Source organism: Chlorocebus sabaeus, chromosome 9 (genome assembly GCF_047675955.1).
Source record: "Chlorocebus sabaeus isolate Y175 chromosome 9, mChlSab1.0.hap1, whole genome shotgun sequence".
In the NCBI taxonomy this organism is placed as follows: domain Eukaryota; kingdom Metazoa; phylum Chordata; class Mammalia; order Primates; family Cercopithecidae; genus Chlorocebus; species Chlorocebus sabaeus.
This window is the reverse complement of record NC_132912.1, coordinates 90,793,441-90,808,423: the sequence shown is the minus strand read 5'-3', so window position 1 is coordinate 90,808,423 and position 14,983 is coordinate 90,793,441. Positions and strand designations below refer to the sequence as shown.

The following is a 14,983-nucleotide window of genomic DNA, read 5'->3' as shown; positions in this document are numbered from 1 at the left end:
TGACTTGCTTGATATGTACAGTAGATATGTACAGCTATAGCTGCTGGCCATTTCAGATGCTTCATCTTGTAAACCGACAACATAAATGTATAGTACCAATAAATACAGTACTGTAAATGTATTTTCTCTTCCTTATGATTTTCTTGATACATGTTCTTTTCTCTACTTTATTGTAAGAATATACTATATAATACATACACAAAATATGTGTTATTGACTGTTTATGTTATGGGTAGGGCTTCTGGTCAACAGTGGGCTACATTATCGAACGGTCAACTGTATCCTTAACCTTTTTTCCTGAAATACAACTTTCAACACATTCTAACTTTAGCTAAACAACTTTAGCTAAAGAACTTCAGCCATTACTCTTTCAACTCCTTTATGTTCACAGACCAGGAGGTAGACCTCAGAAGTATATTTAGTGTTCCTTCTAATATTCTTTCCAGCCCCCATTCCTACAGCTTTGCCTATTTCAAACTCGTATCACTCAATAACTCCTCTGGTATACACTTACTAAACTCTTGACCACAATGATTTTAGTACTTTGTTCTCCCAACCTCTCTTTTTATCCTGACCAACACATCATCTTCAATGAATTCAGCTCCTGTTTTACTGGGAACCCTGAGGTCATCCAATATGAACACTCAAAATTCCTTTCTCCCATCTTAAAATTGCTTCATGCTTGATGTCTCTTCCTGTTCTACGAGGTTCTATTTTGGGCAAGTGCTTTATTAATTATCTCCTATCTGGCATGTGCCGTTATTCTCTCCACTTGTCTCTAAATAATATGCTCAAGTAATCTTTAATCTTTATCCAAGGCCGGCAAACAACTGAAAGACCAAAAACACACACTCTCCCTAGATTCTGTACCTCTCTCAAACTATCAGCCGCCCTCTCTATAAATAGCAAATCTTGAGACGCTCTTACTCCTTAATCCAGAGAAATTGATTATGAGGTTGATTTCTTTTTGGAGGGGAGGGGGCGTGTCATGGTCTCACTCTGTCACCCAGGCTGGAGTGCAGTAGTGCAATCTTGGCTCACTGCAACCTCTGCCTCCTAGGTTCAACCCCCTCAGCCTCCCGAGTAGCTAGGAGTACAGGAGCCTAACACCAAGCCCTGCTTGCTTGCTTGCTTGCCTGCTTGCTTATTTATTTATTTATTTATTTATTTATTTATTTAGTAGAAACGAGGGTTTTGCCACATTGCCCAGGCTGGTCTCAACTCCTGGACTCAAGAAATCTGCCTTGGCCTCCTAAAGTGTTACGATTACAGCCATGAGCCACCATGCCCAGTCGAGGCTGATTTCTTAATGGTCATTAGTGCTTTCTCAACAAACTACCCTACTGGCTGCTGGCTGATCTTTTTTTTTAAACATTTCACTGAAAACTTTTTATTGGCCTTATGGGTAGAAATGAGAATTTATTTGCCAGGAAGGATGATCCCATCATACTTCTGCTGAAACCAGTGCACGGCCTACTCTTTGCTGATTCTATTTGGCACCACTGCAGCCTGTCCTGCACTCCTTACCTGCCATGATGAAACGTGGCTTTTCCAGCACCTCACAGAAGTCCAGGCTGTAGACACCAATGCTTGGGTCATATTTGATACCTAGATCAATGTGTTCCTGGGTCCCAAAACCAAAGTTTCCAGTATCTGAGAAGGTATTTTTTCTTAACTCACACTCATGCATCTTTAGACCATTCTCCAAGATTTCATCTGCCTTGGCCCCTCAAACTGTGCAGCAGACAACAGTCTTTTAATTTCTTCTATTGCCAAAAGGGCTAACAGTATTATCTAGCTTTGGAAAACACCAGGTCTGACCTGTAAGCTGCTCCAACACCTTAGTTACTCAGGTCAATCTGTCTCCACTTTCTCCTAAACAGATGTTGAAGCAGAGCCTGCAGATGCAAAGTTCCTGCATGGTGTTATCCTTTTCACCTTGATGCCGCACCACGATGGAGAACAGGAAGACCCTGGCTGATCTTTCTGCATCCATTCTGAAACTTCCCTGCTTCTGTCATAGGACTTACTCTCTTAAGGTTTCTTTCAACCCTTATTGGTTGTCTCTTCTCTTGTCCCTAAATATAGGCCTATCTGAAAAGAGTCTCCCCTCTGTCAATCCAATCTATTCCAGTGCTTTACCAATTTTACACAATAACTCCAAAACTTATCTCCTTCAACATGACTTTATTCCCAACTGCCAGTGCAGAATTCCAACATCTGGCTGGAATTTCTACCTGGTAATCTCAGAAATACTTACAACACGCATTTCCAAAAACTGAAGCTTTTTAACTTGGAAAACCCCCTTCTTTCCATCAATAGATATTCACTATTTTCTCCAGCACCATACCATATTCTTTGTATTGTTCTAAATCTCTTTAGAAATACATAATTTAATACTCATAAAACCATGTAGGGTAGGTACGATTGGCAAACCATTTTATAATGAGGTAAGGTCATATATCTTCATAAGTAATGGAACTAGATATAATCCCAGCACTCAAACTCCACAGCTTCTAGTCAACTACTATATGATCCTGCCATCTTCTTTCTGCTTGAGGAAGGAAACACAGTTGAGAGACAGCAGTAATATCACAGGGTTATAGAAAAGAGAAGTGAGGGAACTCTAGCACTGTGGCAAAGGTCCAGGCAGCAGAGGGGAGCTAACAGACACAGTCAGCATATTAACTACCTGGCACATACATACATGGATACACACTAATGGTACACAATAAAATGAGACAAATCATAGATTAAGTTCATTTAGTATACTCATCTTTGATTCCTATGCATCTACTCAGTTGCCAAAATCCAGATCTTGATTCCAAAATACTACTCAAAATGTCAGTTTCAGTTTTCTGTGGCCTATTTCAGTTTCTTCCTGCAATTCCGCCATAGCCAACTGATTTATCACCCTTTATCCATTCTGTAATCTATCCTTTATACCACTCTTAGATTAATTTTTTTTAAAGTTAAGATTAATCCAATTACCAATTAATTCAAAATGTTATTCTACCCAAACAAGAGCAATTTATCACACACTATAATTCAATCACAGCATAAAAATACAGCTCCAACCTCTTTTTCCACTCTTACCTCTCACAATTCCCTTGAATGTACTCTTACTTTGGCCAAATAGAAATATTTAATTTTCCCTAAACTGTACCTTCTGGTTTTCTTTTTACATATATGCTACCTTTATCAGATTAAGGTATAAGGGCTACATAAGCAGCCACCTGTGAAGTCTTACATATTTTCTAGCACCTGGTCCAATTTAGATAACATAATTACCTGACACTTCAAGGTTTGATAAGCAGCCACCTGAAATGCAATTTAAACCAGGTATTTCTTGAGGGCTCCTAGACATTTTCATTATTGCAGGGTCTGTTCAGATTTTGTCTCTCTCCTTAAAGCATTTACAATAACATATTCACTGAAAATTGCCCATTTCTCACTGAAATTTCCAAAATGATTAGCACAGACCTGAATATAATTTTTAACATCACCTCCACACTGTAGTTTTATCTCCTTTCTCGTACTTAATGTCTCATTTTTAGTTTCCCTCTTTTCTTTTATCCTTGACTGGCTTTTAAAAATATGTATTGATTTTATTGGCATTTTCAAGCAATCAGTATTTAGATTTATTAGTTCAAATGGTTTACTGTTTCCTAATTCATTAACATTTTTGCCTTTATAAATCTCTACTTGTTATTAATCTTGATTTCTAATGTAAATTTACATTTCCTCATTGAATCAAAAATTATTTAAAACATGATTTTATATTTCCATATAAATTTAAACATTAAAAAAAATTCCAGTTCTAATGAATTGTAATCAAGAAATGGGACTTATATATTTTTATTTTCGAGTGAGATTTTGTTTTGTAGTTGGTCTAATTTGTAAGATTGGTAATGTTCATGACAGAAAAAAATACATTTCATTATTTTATTATTCAAGCCACCTATATATCTACAGTTATATGTTGCTTAAGAGAAACTGCATCTGGGTGATTTCATCACCGTATCATATAATATACTTATACAAGCCTAGATGGTATAGTTCACTACACACCCAGGCTATATGATACAGCTCCTGAGCTACAAACCTGTTTAGTAAGTTACTGTATTCAATATCATAGGCAACTGTAACACAATGGTATCTGTGTATCTAAAAGATAGAAAAGGTTCAGTAAAAATGGTATAAAGGACATAAAAACAGTACACCTGTATAGGGCACTTACCACGAATGGAGCTTGCAGGACTGGAAGCTGCTCTGGGTGAGTCAGTGGGTGAGTGGTGAGTTAATGTGAAGGCCTAGGATATTACTGTGTACTACTGTAGATTTTATAAACATGCTACTCTAAATCTATTTTAAAATTTTTTCTTTCTTCAGTAAATTAACCTTAGCATTTTATAACTTTTCACTTTATAAACATACAAAAATTTAACTCTGACTCTTTTGTAACATTTAACTTAAAAACATTACACAGCTACACAAAAACATTTTTTCTTTGTATCCTTATTCTGTAAGATTTTTTCTATTTTTTAATTTTTTTTTTTTACTTTTTAAACTCTTGTTAAAAACTAATAAATACACACATACTTTAGCCTTGGCCTCTACAAGTCAGGATCATCAATATCACTGTCTTCCACTTATACATCTTGTCCCACTGGAAGGTCTTAAGGGGAAATAACACCCATGGAGCTGACATCTCCTATGACAACAACGCCGTTTTCTGGAATACCTGCTGTAGGATCTGCCTAAAGATTATTTTATAGTTAACATTTTTTAATAAGCAGAAGCACATGTTAAAATAATAAAATAGTACTGCAAACATGTAACTAGTAACATATTCGTTTATCATTATAAAGTATTACGTGCTGAACATAACTGTGCTATGCTTTTATACAACTGACAGTACAGTAGTTTCCTTACACCAGCATTACCACGAACATGTCAGTGATACATTGCATTGCAACGGTTTCAACATCACTAAGTAATAGAAACTTTTTAGTTCCATTTTAATTTTACAGGACCATTGTCAGGCGTTGACTCAAACATCATTATGTGGCACATGACTGTGTCTTCTTTCTTTGTAAGTTCTGAAGTACCATAAAGATTCCTATCATTGCTTTTCTACCAATTATTCTTCATTTTTTTCAGCTTTTGCTTAATACATTTTGATGTTATGTTTAGCACACTGGTTCATAACTGCTAAGTCTTTACCTGGAGTATATACCCTGCGTTAATGTAAAATGACATTTCTGATCCAGTTTAATGCTTTTTGCTTTAAATGCTACTCTGATACTGAGATTCTGTCATCTGCTTTTGAAACTGAAATTTGCCTGATGTATCTCCAATCCACCATTAATTTTTAACCTTAGTTTTATGTAAATCTCTTGTGATTAATCTCTTAAAAAACACATTTAAAAGTACAGATTATATACATCTTTCAGACCTAAAATACTGCCATACTACCACCAGAACAGAATACTACTTTAATATCACAGCACAAGATATGTAATGTTTTGTTCATATTCTATGCATCAATATTTATCAATACTCCGATCATCTTCTGAGAAGATGAATCATGAATTTATAATCTACATTCCTCAGTTAAAAAAGCAATTTTCTATTTCAGTAAACTTTCCACCGGCACTGCTAAACTTAGAAATAATGTAGATGTTTCAACATAATAGTGTTTGCTTGAAGCTCGGAAATCTATGTTTCAGGATGATCACAGTAAGATTACTATAGGAAAGCAATTCAACAAAGGAAGAAACATGGCTATTATTACAATGACAACATACAGCAGCTTTTCGTATATTAAGGTACTTGCCATCATTTTATATATCTTTAACACTACCACAACTTTACAAGATAGATATCATTGTCTCTATTTTAAGGATCAGAAAACAGTCCTACTGCACATAATTATCTCATTCAAAACCAGGATCTGGACCTCAATGTGAATATAAGGGTAAAACTTGTACTCAGCTGTCCTGGGTTTTACTAATAGCATGTATAGAAACTATGTGATTTGAACGAAGTCACAACTTCTTTGAGCTCTTATTTTTTCTGTCTATGAAGAATCTTTGAAGTTTAGGGTGTTACAGTATTTCACTTATATGAAACTAATTATTGAGAATAAATGTGAAGCAGACAACTGATATTTTTTTCTCTTTCCAACATTCTTTCCCCTCCTCGATTTTTCTTTGGAAAACTATTATTATCCCTGTGTGGCAGGCTCTATACTTCAGCTTTAGATACATGTCCCAGAGAATTCCATTCCCTGGCCAGAATATTTGGTTCAGGAATAGGTATGTGCCTCGATCCAGGGAAATCAGAACTCACCCTATAAATTTTTGCTCAAATTGTAGCTCTCTTCCCATCATAGTTGCTAAAGTAGGTAGAATGCAAACTTGAAGCTATTAGGAACTATATCTCGCCACTACTTGTTACAGCCTGTTTGAAAATAACATATATACAGAAGAGAGAAAGGAGGAGAAGGGTAAGGGAGGAAGAGAGAATGAGATACTCTTGAGATCTGTTGAGCACCTAGATCCAGGCCAGAGCTTTTAGGTTATGTAAGTCCTTTTATTTAAGCTACCTTGAGTTGGGTTTTTCTGATTTAAAACTGAAAAAGTCCTCATATATTATAAAGGAGTTGCTTTTTATTTTTCTAAGTTTCTATTTCTACTTTAGGATTCAAAATAATAAAGAAAAATAATTTGGACTGTAGAACATAATTTCGTAGAAAAAAATACCAGGTTTGAGGTTAGAAGATGTGGTTTTTAGTTATTACACAAAAAGATTATATGACTTAGAACAAGTTGATCTTTGTAGATCTGTTTGTTTTGTTTTATTTTGTGAAACAAGGTCTCGATCTGTTGCCCAGGCTAGAGTGCTGTGGTATAATCATGGTTCACTGCAGCCTCAACCTCCAGGCTCTGGCAATCCTCCCACCTCAGCCTCCCAAGTAGCTAGAACTACAGGCATGTGACACCATGCCCGGCTATTTTTTAAGTTTTTTTTTTGTAGAGACAGCGTCTCACTATGTTGCCCAAGCTGGTCTTGAACTCCTGGGCTCAAGCAATCTTCCCGCTTGAGTCTCCCAAAGTGCTGGGATTACAGGTATGAGTCACCCAACTCTGCAAATCTGTTTTATCATCTATGTTAGAATGGGTTTGAATTAAATAATTGCTAAGATCCTTCAAGGTATGAAAGTTCTACAATTTTATTGTATTATATAACAGCCTTAATGTGGATCATAGTAACACAATTTGGCCCAGGAAAATTAATGTGTTAAGAAAAATAAGAACATTACATTGGAAGATTTTTTAAAAGACAGTAATTATCGTTTGTTTTAAATAAAGAGGAGGTAAGAAAATTTCATTAGGTTACAACATGTAGAAATTTAGTAAACAGGCTAGAAGAAATAACCTGATTTAAGATTAGGTCATGAAAATTCATTCCCCAGAGAAACTAAAAATTTTCCTTTTCTTGAGATCACTTAAAGTTAACAACTATTATTTCTGGAAGATTTGTCTTTATTAAGAATAAGCTCAATGAACTCATGTACACAGAGTTCCTAATAGAGAGAAACTTTATCTCTAATAATTTATTTAAAAACAGAAAGAAAATTAAAAGCGGCTCAAACTTTTTTCCTAAAAGTTTAACCAAAGAAAAAATAAGAGGCCAGGCACAGTGGCTCATACCTGTAATCCCAGCACTTTGGGAGGCCAAGGTGGGCGGATCACTTGAGGTCAAGAGTTCAAGACCAGCCTGGCCAACAGGGAGAAACCCCACTTCTACTAAAAATACAAAAATTAGCCGGGCTTGGTGGCACGCACTTGTAATCCCAGCTACTCCAGAGGTGAGGCAGGAGAATCACTTGAACTCGGGAGGTGGAAGTTGCAGTGAGCTGAGATCTCGTCACTGCACTCCAACCTAGGTGATAGAGTGAGACTGTCTCAAAAAAAGAAAAAAAAAAAGGGAAATATGAATGTTTACTTTATGTGCCATCATTCTGGAACACAGTTGGGGGTATGCATGTGACAAGGAGAAGGCAAGGGAGAGGGAAACAGCAGTAGTGATTCTAAGTAACTTTCTCATGAAAAAGGAGTTTACCTCTTTAAACTCAAATTTTGGTAGTCCTTTCAAAAATACACATTTACTAGCATTCTCAGGATGTTTTAACTCTTTCTTCATAGTTTAAACATGTGAGTTATCTAATACTGAAACTTAAGTGCAGATGCAGACAGTGTGGGGCATAGGGCTAGACGAGAACCAACGCTGAAAGTTGCCCTGCGGCATGCTTTCTTGGAAGAAAAAAACACCAACAGCTTGCTTTTGAATAATCTTCACATGTTCATAAAGCAAAAGTATCAAATATACAAATGAATGACTCCTAAGGAAGTGTAACACAATTGTCTTCTTGTAAATTAGTGAATAAGACAGAAGGAGCCTTCCTTCCCTCAAGCAGTTACCTCACTCTCAAAACATTTTTCTTTATAGTATCAGTTGTCTGACTTCTCTGCAACACTCAAAACCCAAAGTATTATTTGGACATTACTAACCTAATGCTTTATTTTATAGTCAACTTGTACCCACCACTCTGCCATCTAATTTGCACCATGTCTGCTGAGGATATGTCAAGATTCTGAGCCAGATTATTTTGAAGAGACCTCTACAAAGTCTACAAATTCTTTACCAAAATATGAGACTGCCTCATCTCTCTTCAAAAAAGGGGGAAAAAAGATTCTTCTTCTATATAAATGTCACTAGAACATAATTTTCTCCAGCTTCTTAATGTTTGTCTATGATTAAAATTAAGGATATAAGCAAAATAACATTAAAGATGATTCTAATAAAAGTTAACCCCATACAAACTGAAAAGTAGATAAAATATATGTATCTCCTATAATGGAGATTCACAATTACAAAAATGCAAATCCACAGGCTCAATCTACAAGGAAATACTGACAAGAAGAGAATAAACCTATTATGAGATATTCCAATAATAAAACTACTTTAGATAATCAATTACATTTATTATAAGACAGTTACTCCTCAGGAAGAACTCCACAGCTGTATAACAACAGCTTTACCATGCTTAGCTAAGTTTTCTTATGATGAAGTTAGCTATTCATAAAAGATTAAAAATTATTTCACTAGTATTCTAACCAATAGGCAAACAAGTGATATCTTTGAAAGTTTTAAAACAATTACATTTCAAGTATTTTACAGGAGGCTGCAGTATTTATTTCCAAGACCAACAACCTCAATCTGTCCAAATTCTCTTTAAATCAGGGGTCATTAAATGCTTTAGCATTTGTAAGGAAGGGTATAAGCTGAGGAGCCTTTCAAAATAGACCAATTCTATCAGCATTTCATAACCTTGCAGGAAAGCCTGACCCTAAACAGAGATTAATTATTTTGAACAGTCTGAAAATTCTTTTGCACTTCCAGGATTTGTGGACTTGATAGTATAGAAAGAAATTTAACGGTATATAAGAGGACTCAAATTTTCCTCTGAATGCTAATATGAACTGGATAATATTGATCACAACACTTCCCCTTTCTGGGCCTGTTTGATCATCTATAAGAAACATTCCTGGAAGGAAAAAACAAAAAAAAAACAAAAAAAAACCACCATTGACTTTAATCCATATCTAGTTTTCTAATGCTGTTTCAATCTAAACACAAATGCTACTGTTTAGTCAAATATGGTCAACAGCATCTGCTCCTACATTTCTTTTTGCCTTTTTAAATAAACACAGAGATAAAGAAGGTAGGAACACATTAGGATACTCCTTTAGATCCTGTGAATAATTCATCCGAAATATGGTCTAAGTACATTAACTAAGCATCAGCCAAGTATAGTAGATTTCAGTTATTTATTTTGATTCCAAGATACAAAAAGTGATCAACTTCAGCGAAATTACTTAACACTGAGTCTTAATGTTATATAACAGCTAAACATAACAATTTTAATATTTACATTCTTACACCCTTAACACTCTATGTACAGATCTCCATTTTCTATTTACTAATAGCCCATCATCTCCTTTCACTTGGGGGATCCAACCTATACAAAGGACGGAGAATATATGGCGACTAGAGCAGTTCTACTGATGAAGTAGATACTATTACATTTTACCACATGATACTATAAACTTTGCATTTTATTTTCATAACTACTATTCTTGCTAGCTTTCATTCTGGCCCTATTTCACAAAATCCTACAGGACTTATGATTTCATCAAATAGTCTCTCCTCACCTCTGAAGAGAAACAGAATTGATAGTATTACAAGACTGTAATGACTAGAATATCTTCCCGCTGGCAAATTTAAAATATGTCCTTACTTTTTGATTATGGAGCCTTCTCTTGGATTTAATTTGAACTGGAAACAGAAAATAAAATACAATAAAGTTTAAGTATCCTTGGGTTTTACTTTTATCCCTGAACATGATGAGATGGACTGTCCCAAGTCCTTCTTAAATGGCAAGTTCTCACCATCAGCAGAGCACAGCCAAATATTCTGAAGAAGCAGCTACATCAGACAGGGTATGTGTGCATATGTGTGTGGCTGGGAGTGTGTAAGAGGGAGAAAAAGAGACCACATGTGAGAGCACAGTTAGTTGGAAAGTCTAGACCATTACAAAAACTATTTGTTCCAATTAAAACTCCTGATTAAATCATCTACTAGGCTATTGACTATAATGCTAAACAAATAAAAATGTCACACAGTTGAACGGTGATGGCAAGTATCTTAGAAAGAGTCAACATGGCCGGGTGCGGTGGCTCAAGCCTGTAATCCCAGCACTTTGGGAGGCCAAGACGGGTGGATCACGAGGTCAGGAGATCGAGACCATCCTGGCTAACACGGTGAAACCCCGTCTCTACTAAAAAATACAAAAAACTAGCTGGGCGAGGTGGCGGGCGCCTGTAGTCCCAGCTACTCGGGAGGCTGAGGCAGGAGAATGGCGTGAACCCGGGAGGCGGAGCTTGCAGTGAGCTGAGATCCGGTCACTGCACTCCAGCCCGGGCGACAGAGCAAGACTCCGTCTCAAAAAAAAAAAAAAAAAAAAAGAAAGAGTCAAACATACTTGTAGCATGAAGAAGAATAAGACTGTTGCAAATACCTCTATCAAATACTTTTATCCATTCCAAAAAAAACCCTGACATTAAAAAAATAATAATAAAGTAGGTCACAAAAAGATTGGAAGTACCACTTTTCTTCAGATATGATTTCTCAGTATAGCCGGCTACTAGTTTTCATCAAATGCAAGCAAGGTGACACAATCAAGGAAACATTCCCATTTTGGAATCCTTTTTGGAAACTTCAGAAAACATTAACACTTTCAAAATAGTGAAGTTTCTTTACCACAAAACTTCTCCTGAAGAAACCTCAGTATACTGTAGGCAGATAGTACACCTTACTGCCAGAGAACACATCTGATATTGTGGCACTGGTAAAGACAGCAGCTCTCCATGTCATGGTCACCCACTGCTTTCTTCATCAGTACGCACTAGGGTGCAAGACTGTCATCAATTCTGAAAGAAATCTTATCTCTTGTTGTGAAAGTATTCTACTGTTTCAAGTGCCAACCCTTGAATAATCGCCTAAGAGGATTTGTCATGAAAAATCTACTATTGTGAAAGTTGCCAGATTCACGAAAGCCAAGACTTTCAATCAAGAGCTTCTTGAGAGGTTTTGTCAAGAAATGGGAGCTCTATGAAAGTTCTCTGCTATATGTAAGTTCACTGCTTTCAGAAGACAAATTCTACAGCCTGATACTGTTGTTTACAGGGTAAAATACACTCTTTTTAAAGAGTTTAACTCTTCAACCTTGAAAGTAAAATATGGAGTCATAATCTTTTCCTTCCTAACACACTATTAATGATACAGATCTTGCCAAAAATGATCTCAGTAACTTGAAGGCAAAGAAAATGATGCAACATGAATTTATCTCAAGTCTTGGAGAATTCTTATTTCTTGACAAGTCTACTTTCATGAGGCAAGAGAATCTTCAGATTCCATTTACTCTTTTCTCTTTTGTAAAATAGCATTTTCAGCACTTTTTACCAAAGTCAACACTGACTGGATATCAAAGATTGGATATAAAAGTTGCAAAGTCAAAGAGCATAGTTTCAACTTGTTATTTTATAAGTTAAATAGCAGTTTTTTCATTAAAATTTCTTATTGAACAGAAATAAAGCTTAATTTTGGTTAATTTGTACCACTTAGATTTATTCACTGCTCTCAGGTAGTGGCCACTGGTTTTTGTATTAAAAAAAGTGACATAGTTTTCATGAAGGTTCTTTTACATTCTGTTTAAAATAATATATTTCAATGTAATAAAAACTATGTGCAAAATTTTATGTACACTATGTACATTTTTTGGTGGGAGAACATTTATACCTTCCATCAGACTTTTAAAAGGTATGTAACACAACTTAAGACCCCCTGGCTTAAATCTAGTGTTCTGTGCCTCCACATTACAAAATCTGTCTATTTTATTACAAAAATTGTTTTACCTGACTTTTTTCCCACTACCAAGTTATCTGCTACTCATCAACTCGGTTTTAAATTTCTACCATCGCTTTTGCTACTGCATTTTAATTTTTTTTTGAGATGGAGTCTCGCTCTGTCACCAGGCTGGAGTGCAGTGGCATGGTCTCGGCTAACTGCAACCTCTGCCTATTGGATTCAAGCGATTCTCCTGCCACAGCATCCTGAGTAGCTGGGACTACGGGTGCGCGCCACCACACCCAGCTAAGTTTTGTATTTTTAGTAGAGACGAGGTTTCACCATGTTGGCCAGGATGGTCTTGATCTCTTGACCTTGTGATTTGCCCGCCTTGGCCTCCCAAAGTGCTGGGATTACAGGCGTGAGCCCCTGCGGCTGGCCTATATTTTTAATCAGTAAAAGCAACTGTTTCCCTGCAGATGATAATGGGATAAATCAAAGTAAAAATCTTTAGATCCTCAGCTCTATAATTCATGCCAGTGCTATAATTCCAAGGTGCAAACAATATGCAGAAATGTAAGGCAATCTACCATAAACTTCCAACATTCACCAAAATTATGCACTAATGTAAGATTCAATTTTGTAAACTATCAACAATAAATAGTACTTTGGCATCCTTATACATAATGCAAAAAAAGTTACAAAGGGTAAGGAAACAAGACATGAGAGGGGGTAAAGGAACAAGGAATCAATGCAACTACACACCTTTAAATGATTAATATGATCATTCTATTTCTGTTTTACAGCTGAATTAAGAAGAAATTAGCTTAACATGAAGGGGAACTCTCTAAATGAGTTTTTCTATCTGTCTGGAGGGGCTCAAGCTTTGTCCCTTTAGAGATGGAAAAATGAACAAAATCTCTTTGTATTAAATTTTAACATGTTTTGCCATACTTACCACCCAAAGAAATACATCAACAGCAAAATTAAATCACTGTAATAGTTCTCCCAAGAGTTTTCTTTTTGCTTTCAGATGTACTATAAGAATTAAATTTATCACTGATTTTTCAATATAGTCCTTAGTTTTCTGATCAAAGAATCAAGAATCTTCTATTAATCTAACTACATTTATGAATATTCTTATAAAAGAATAATTTTTATGTATTATAAAAGTTCACACTTTACTAGGTAATGGTATTTTATCCAAAGCCATTCTATGCTCAAACAAGCTTCAGAAATATAAGCTTATTTTTGATAGCTTTTTAAAAATGTTATTTTAAAAGAATTTTATGAGACCAAATCTGCAATACAGTTAATGGGTAACATGTGCTAGTATGATATGAAAATGGTAGCGTGAACAGAAAAATGAAATCAATCAGTCATTTCTCATATAGAAACTGAGGCAGCAACTGATTTAAAAATTTAGAAGAAATAAGGATTAGCAACTATTTTTAAAACCTGTTTTCCAGGGACTGAGGGTGGGGCGGGGAGGGACACAAGATGAACAAGATCTGAAGATCTACTGGACAGCACAGTGACTATAGTTAATAATAACATTGTATAACTGAAAATTGAAGCTTGTAGATGTTAAATGCTTTCACCTTGAAGGGAGAAGAATAATTATGTGAGGTGATGAATATGTTAAGTAGCTTTACTGTAGTGATCATTACACAATGTATATATACATACATCAAAAGATCATATTACACATTGTATTTATATAGAATTTTTACTTGTCAATTACACCTCAATAAAACTGAAGGGAAAAAAAAAAAACCAGTATCTGTTTTCCAATAAATTCTCAGATCTAGGAAGAGGAAAGGAAAAACATCAAAAAATAACTTACCTTTTTGTCTCTGGTCCTTACTTCCCCATAGAAATCTAGGGCCTCTTGTGCCTTTAAAAATTTGCCCCGATGTAATAAATATGCACAAATCATTACACCAGTTCGTCCCTTTCCAGCTTTACAGTGAATTGCTGCAACATGATTGTCATCTTCACTTAGCCATTGGTCAAGATCTTCACAAAAGGGTTTGATCAGTTCTAGCTGTGGTGGGTTATGGTCTTCAAAAGGATATTGTGCAACTGTGGTAAAAAGATAACCTCAGAATAAGAAAAAAAACTCCTGAATTTTTAATTACAAGTAGGTTAACTTTAGAAATGTTGCATACAAACTTAACAGGTATTTAAAAGAAACACTAGATTCCAGAGAAAAATAATGTATTGCTTAACTTTCTAATTTTTAAATAGAAAATAGTCTCTTGATAAGTCTCAAATATAATCATTAAGGAAGGCAAGTATTATTTTCCCCCATTTTATTCAGAAGGATATATTCTAGGAATTTACACTATACGGACTGACAGCATAGGTCACATATTAGAGGTACAGCTAAACCCAAAATGAAATGTCACATGGACATTTCATCAGGACTCTCAATGCAAAAGGAATACTATTTATAGTATTTATTTCATCATCACAAAACATATTCCAAAGACAGAATAGATTA

General features: G+C 35.4%; 1 protein-coding gene and 1 pseudogene across 1 annotated transcript in view; both read right to left on the bottom strand.

The window, feature by feature from the left end:
- PTEN (phosphatase and tensin homolog) overlaps nt 1–14,983 on the bottom strand; it is a gene marked incomplete at its 5' end in the record, with an annotated part of 104,064 nt that overhangs the window by 21,661 nt on the left and 67,420 nt on the right. The window contains one exon of the mRNA XM_007963471.2: nt 14,324–14,562. Coding sequence (XP_007961662.2) covers nt 14,324–14,562 — 239 coding nt within the window. The remainder of the gene's footprint in view (nt 1–14,323; nt 14,563–14,983) is intronic.
- LOC119627939 (large ribosomal subunit protein uL5-like) lies at nt 981–14,317 on the bottom strand (annotated as a pseudogene).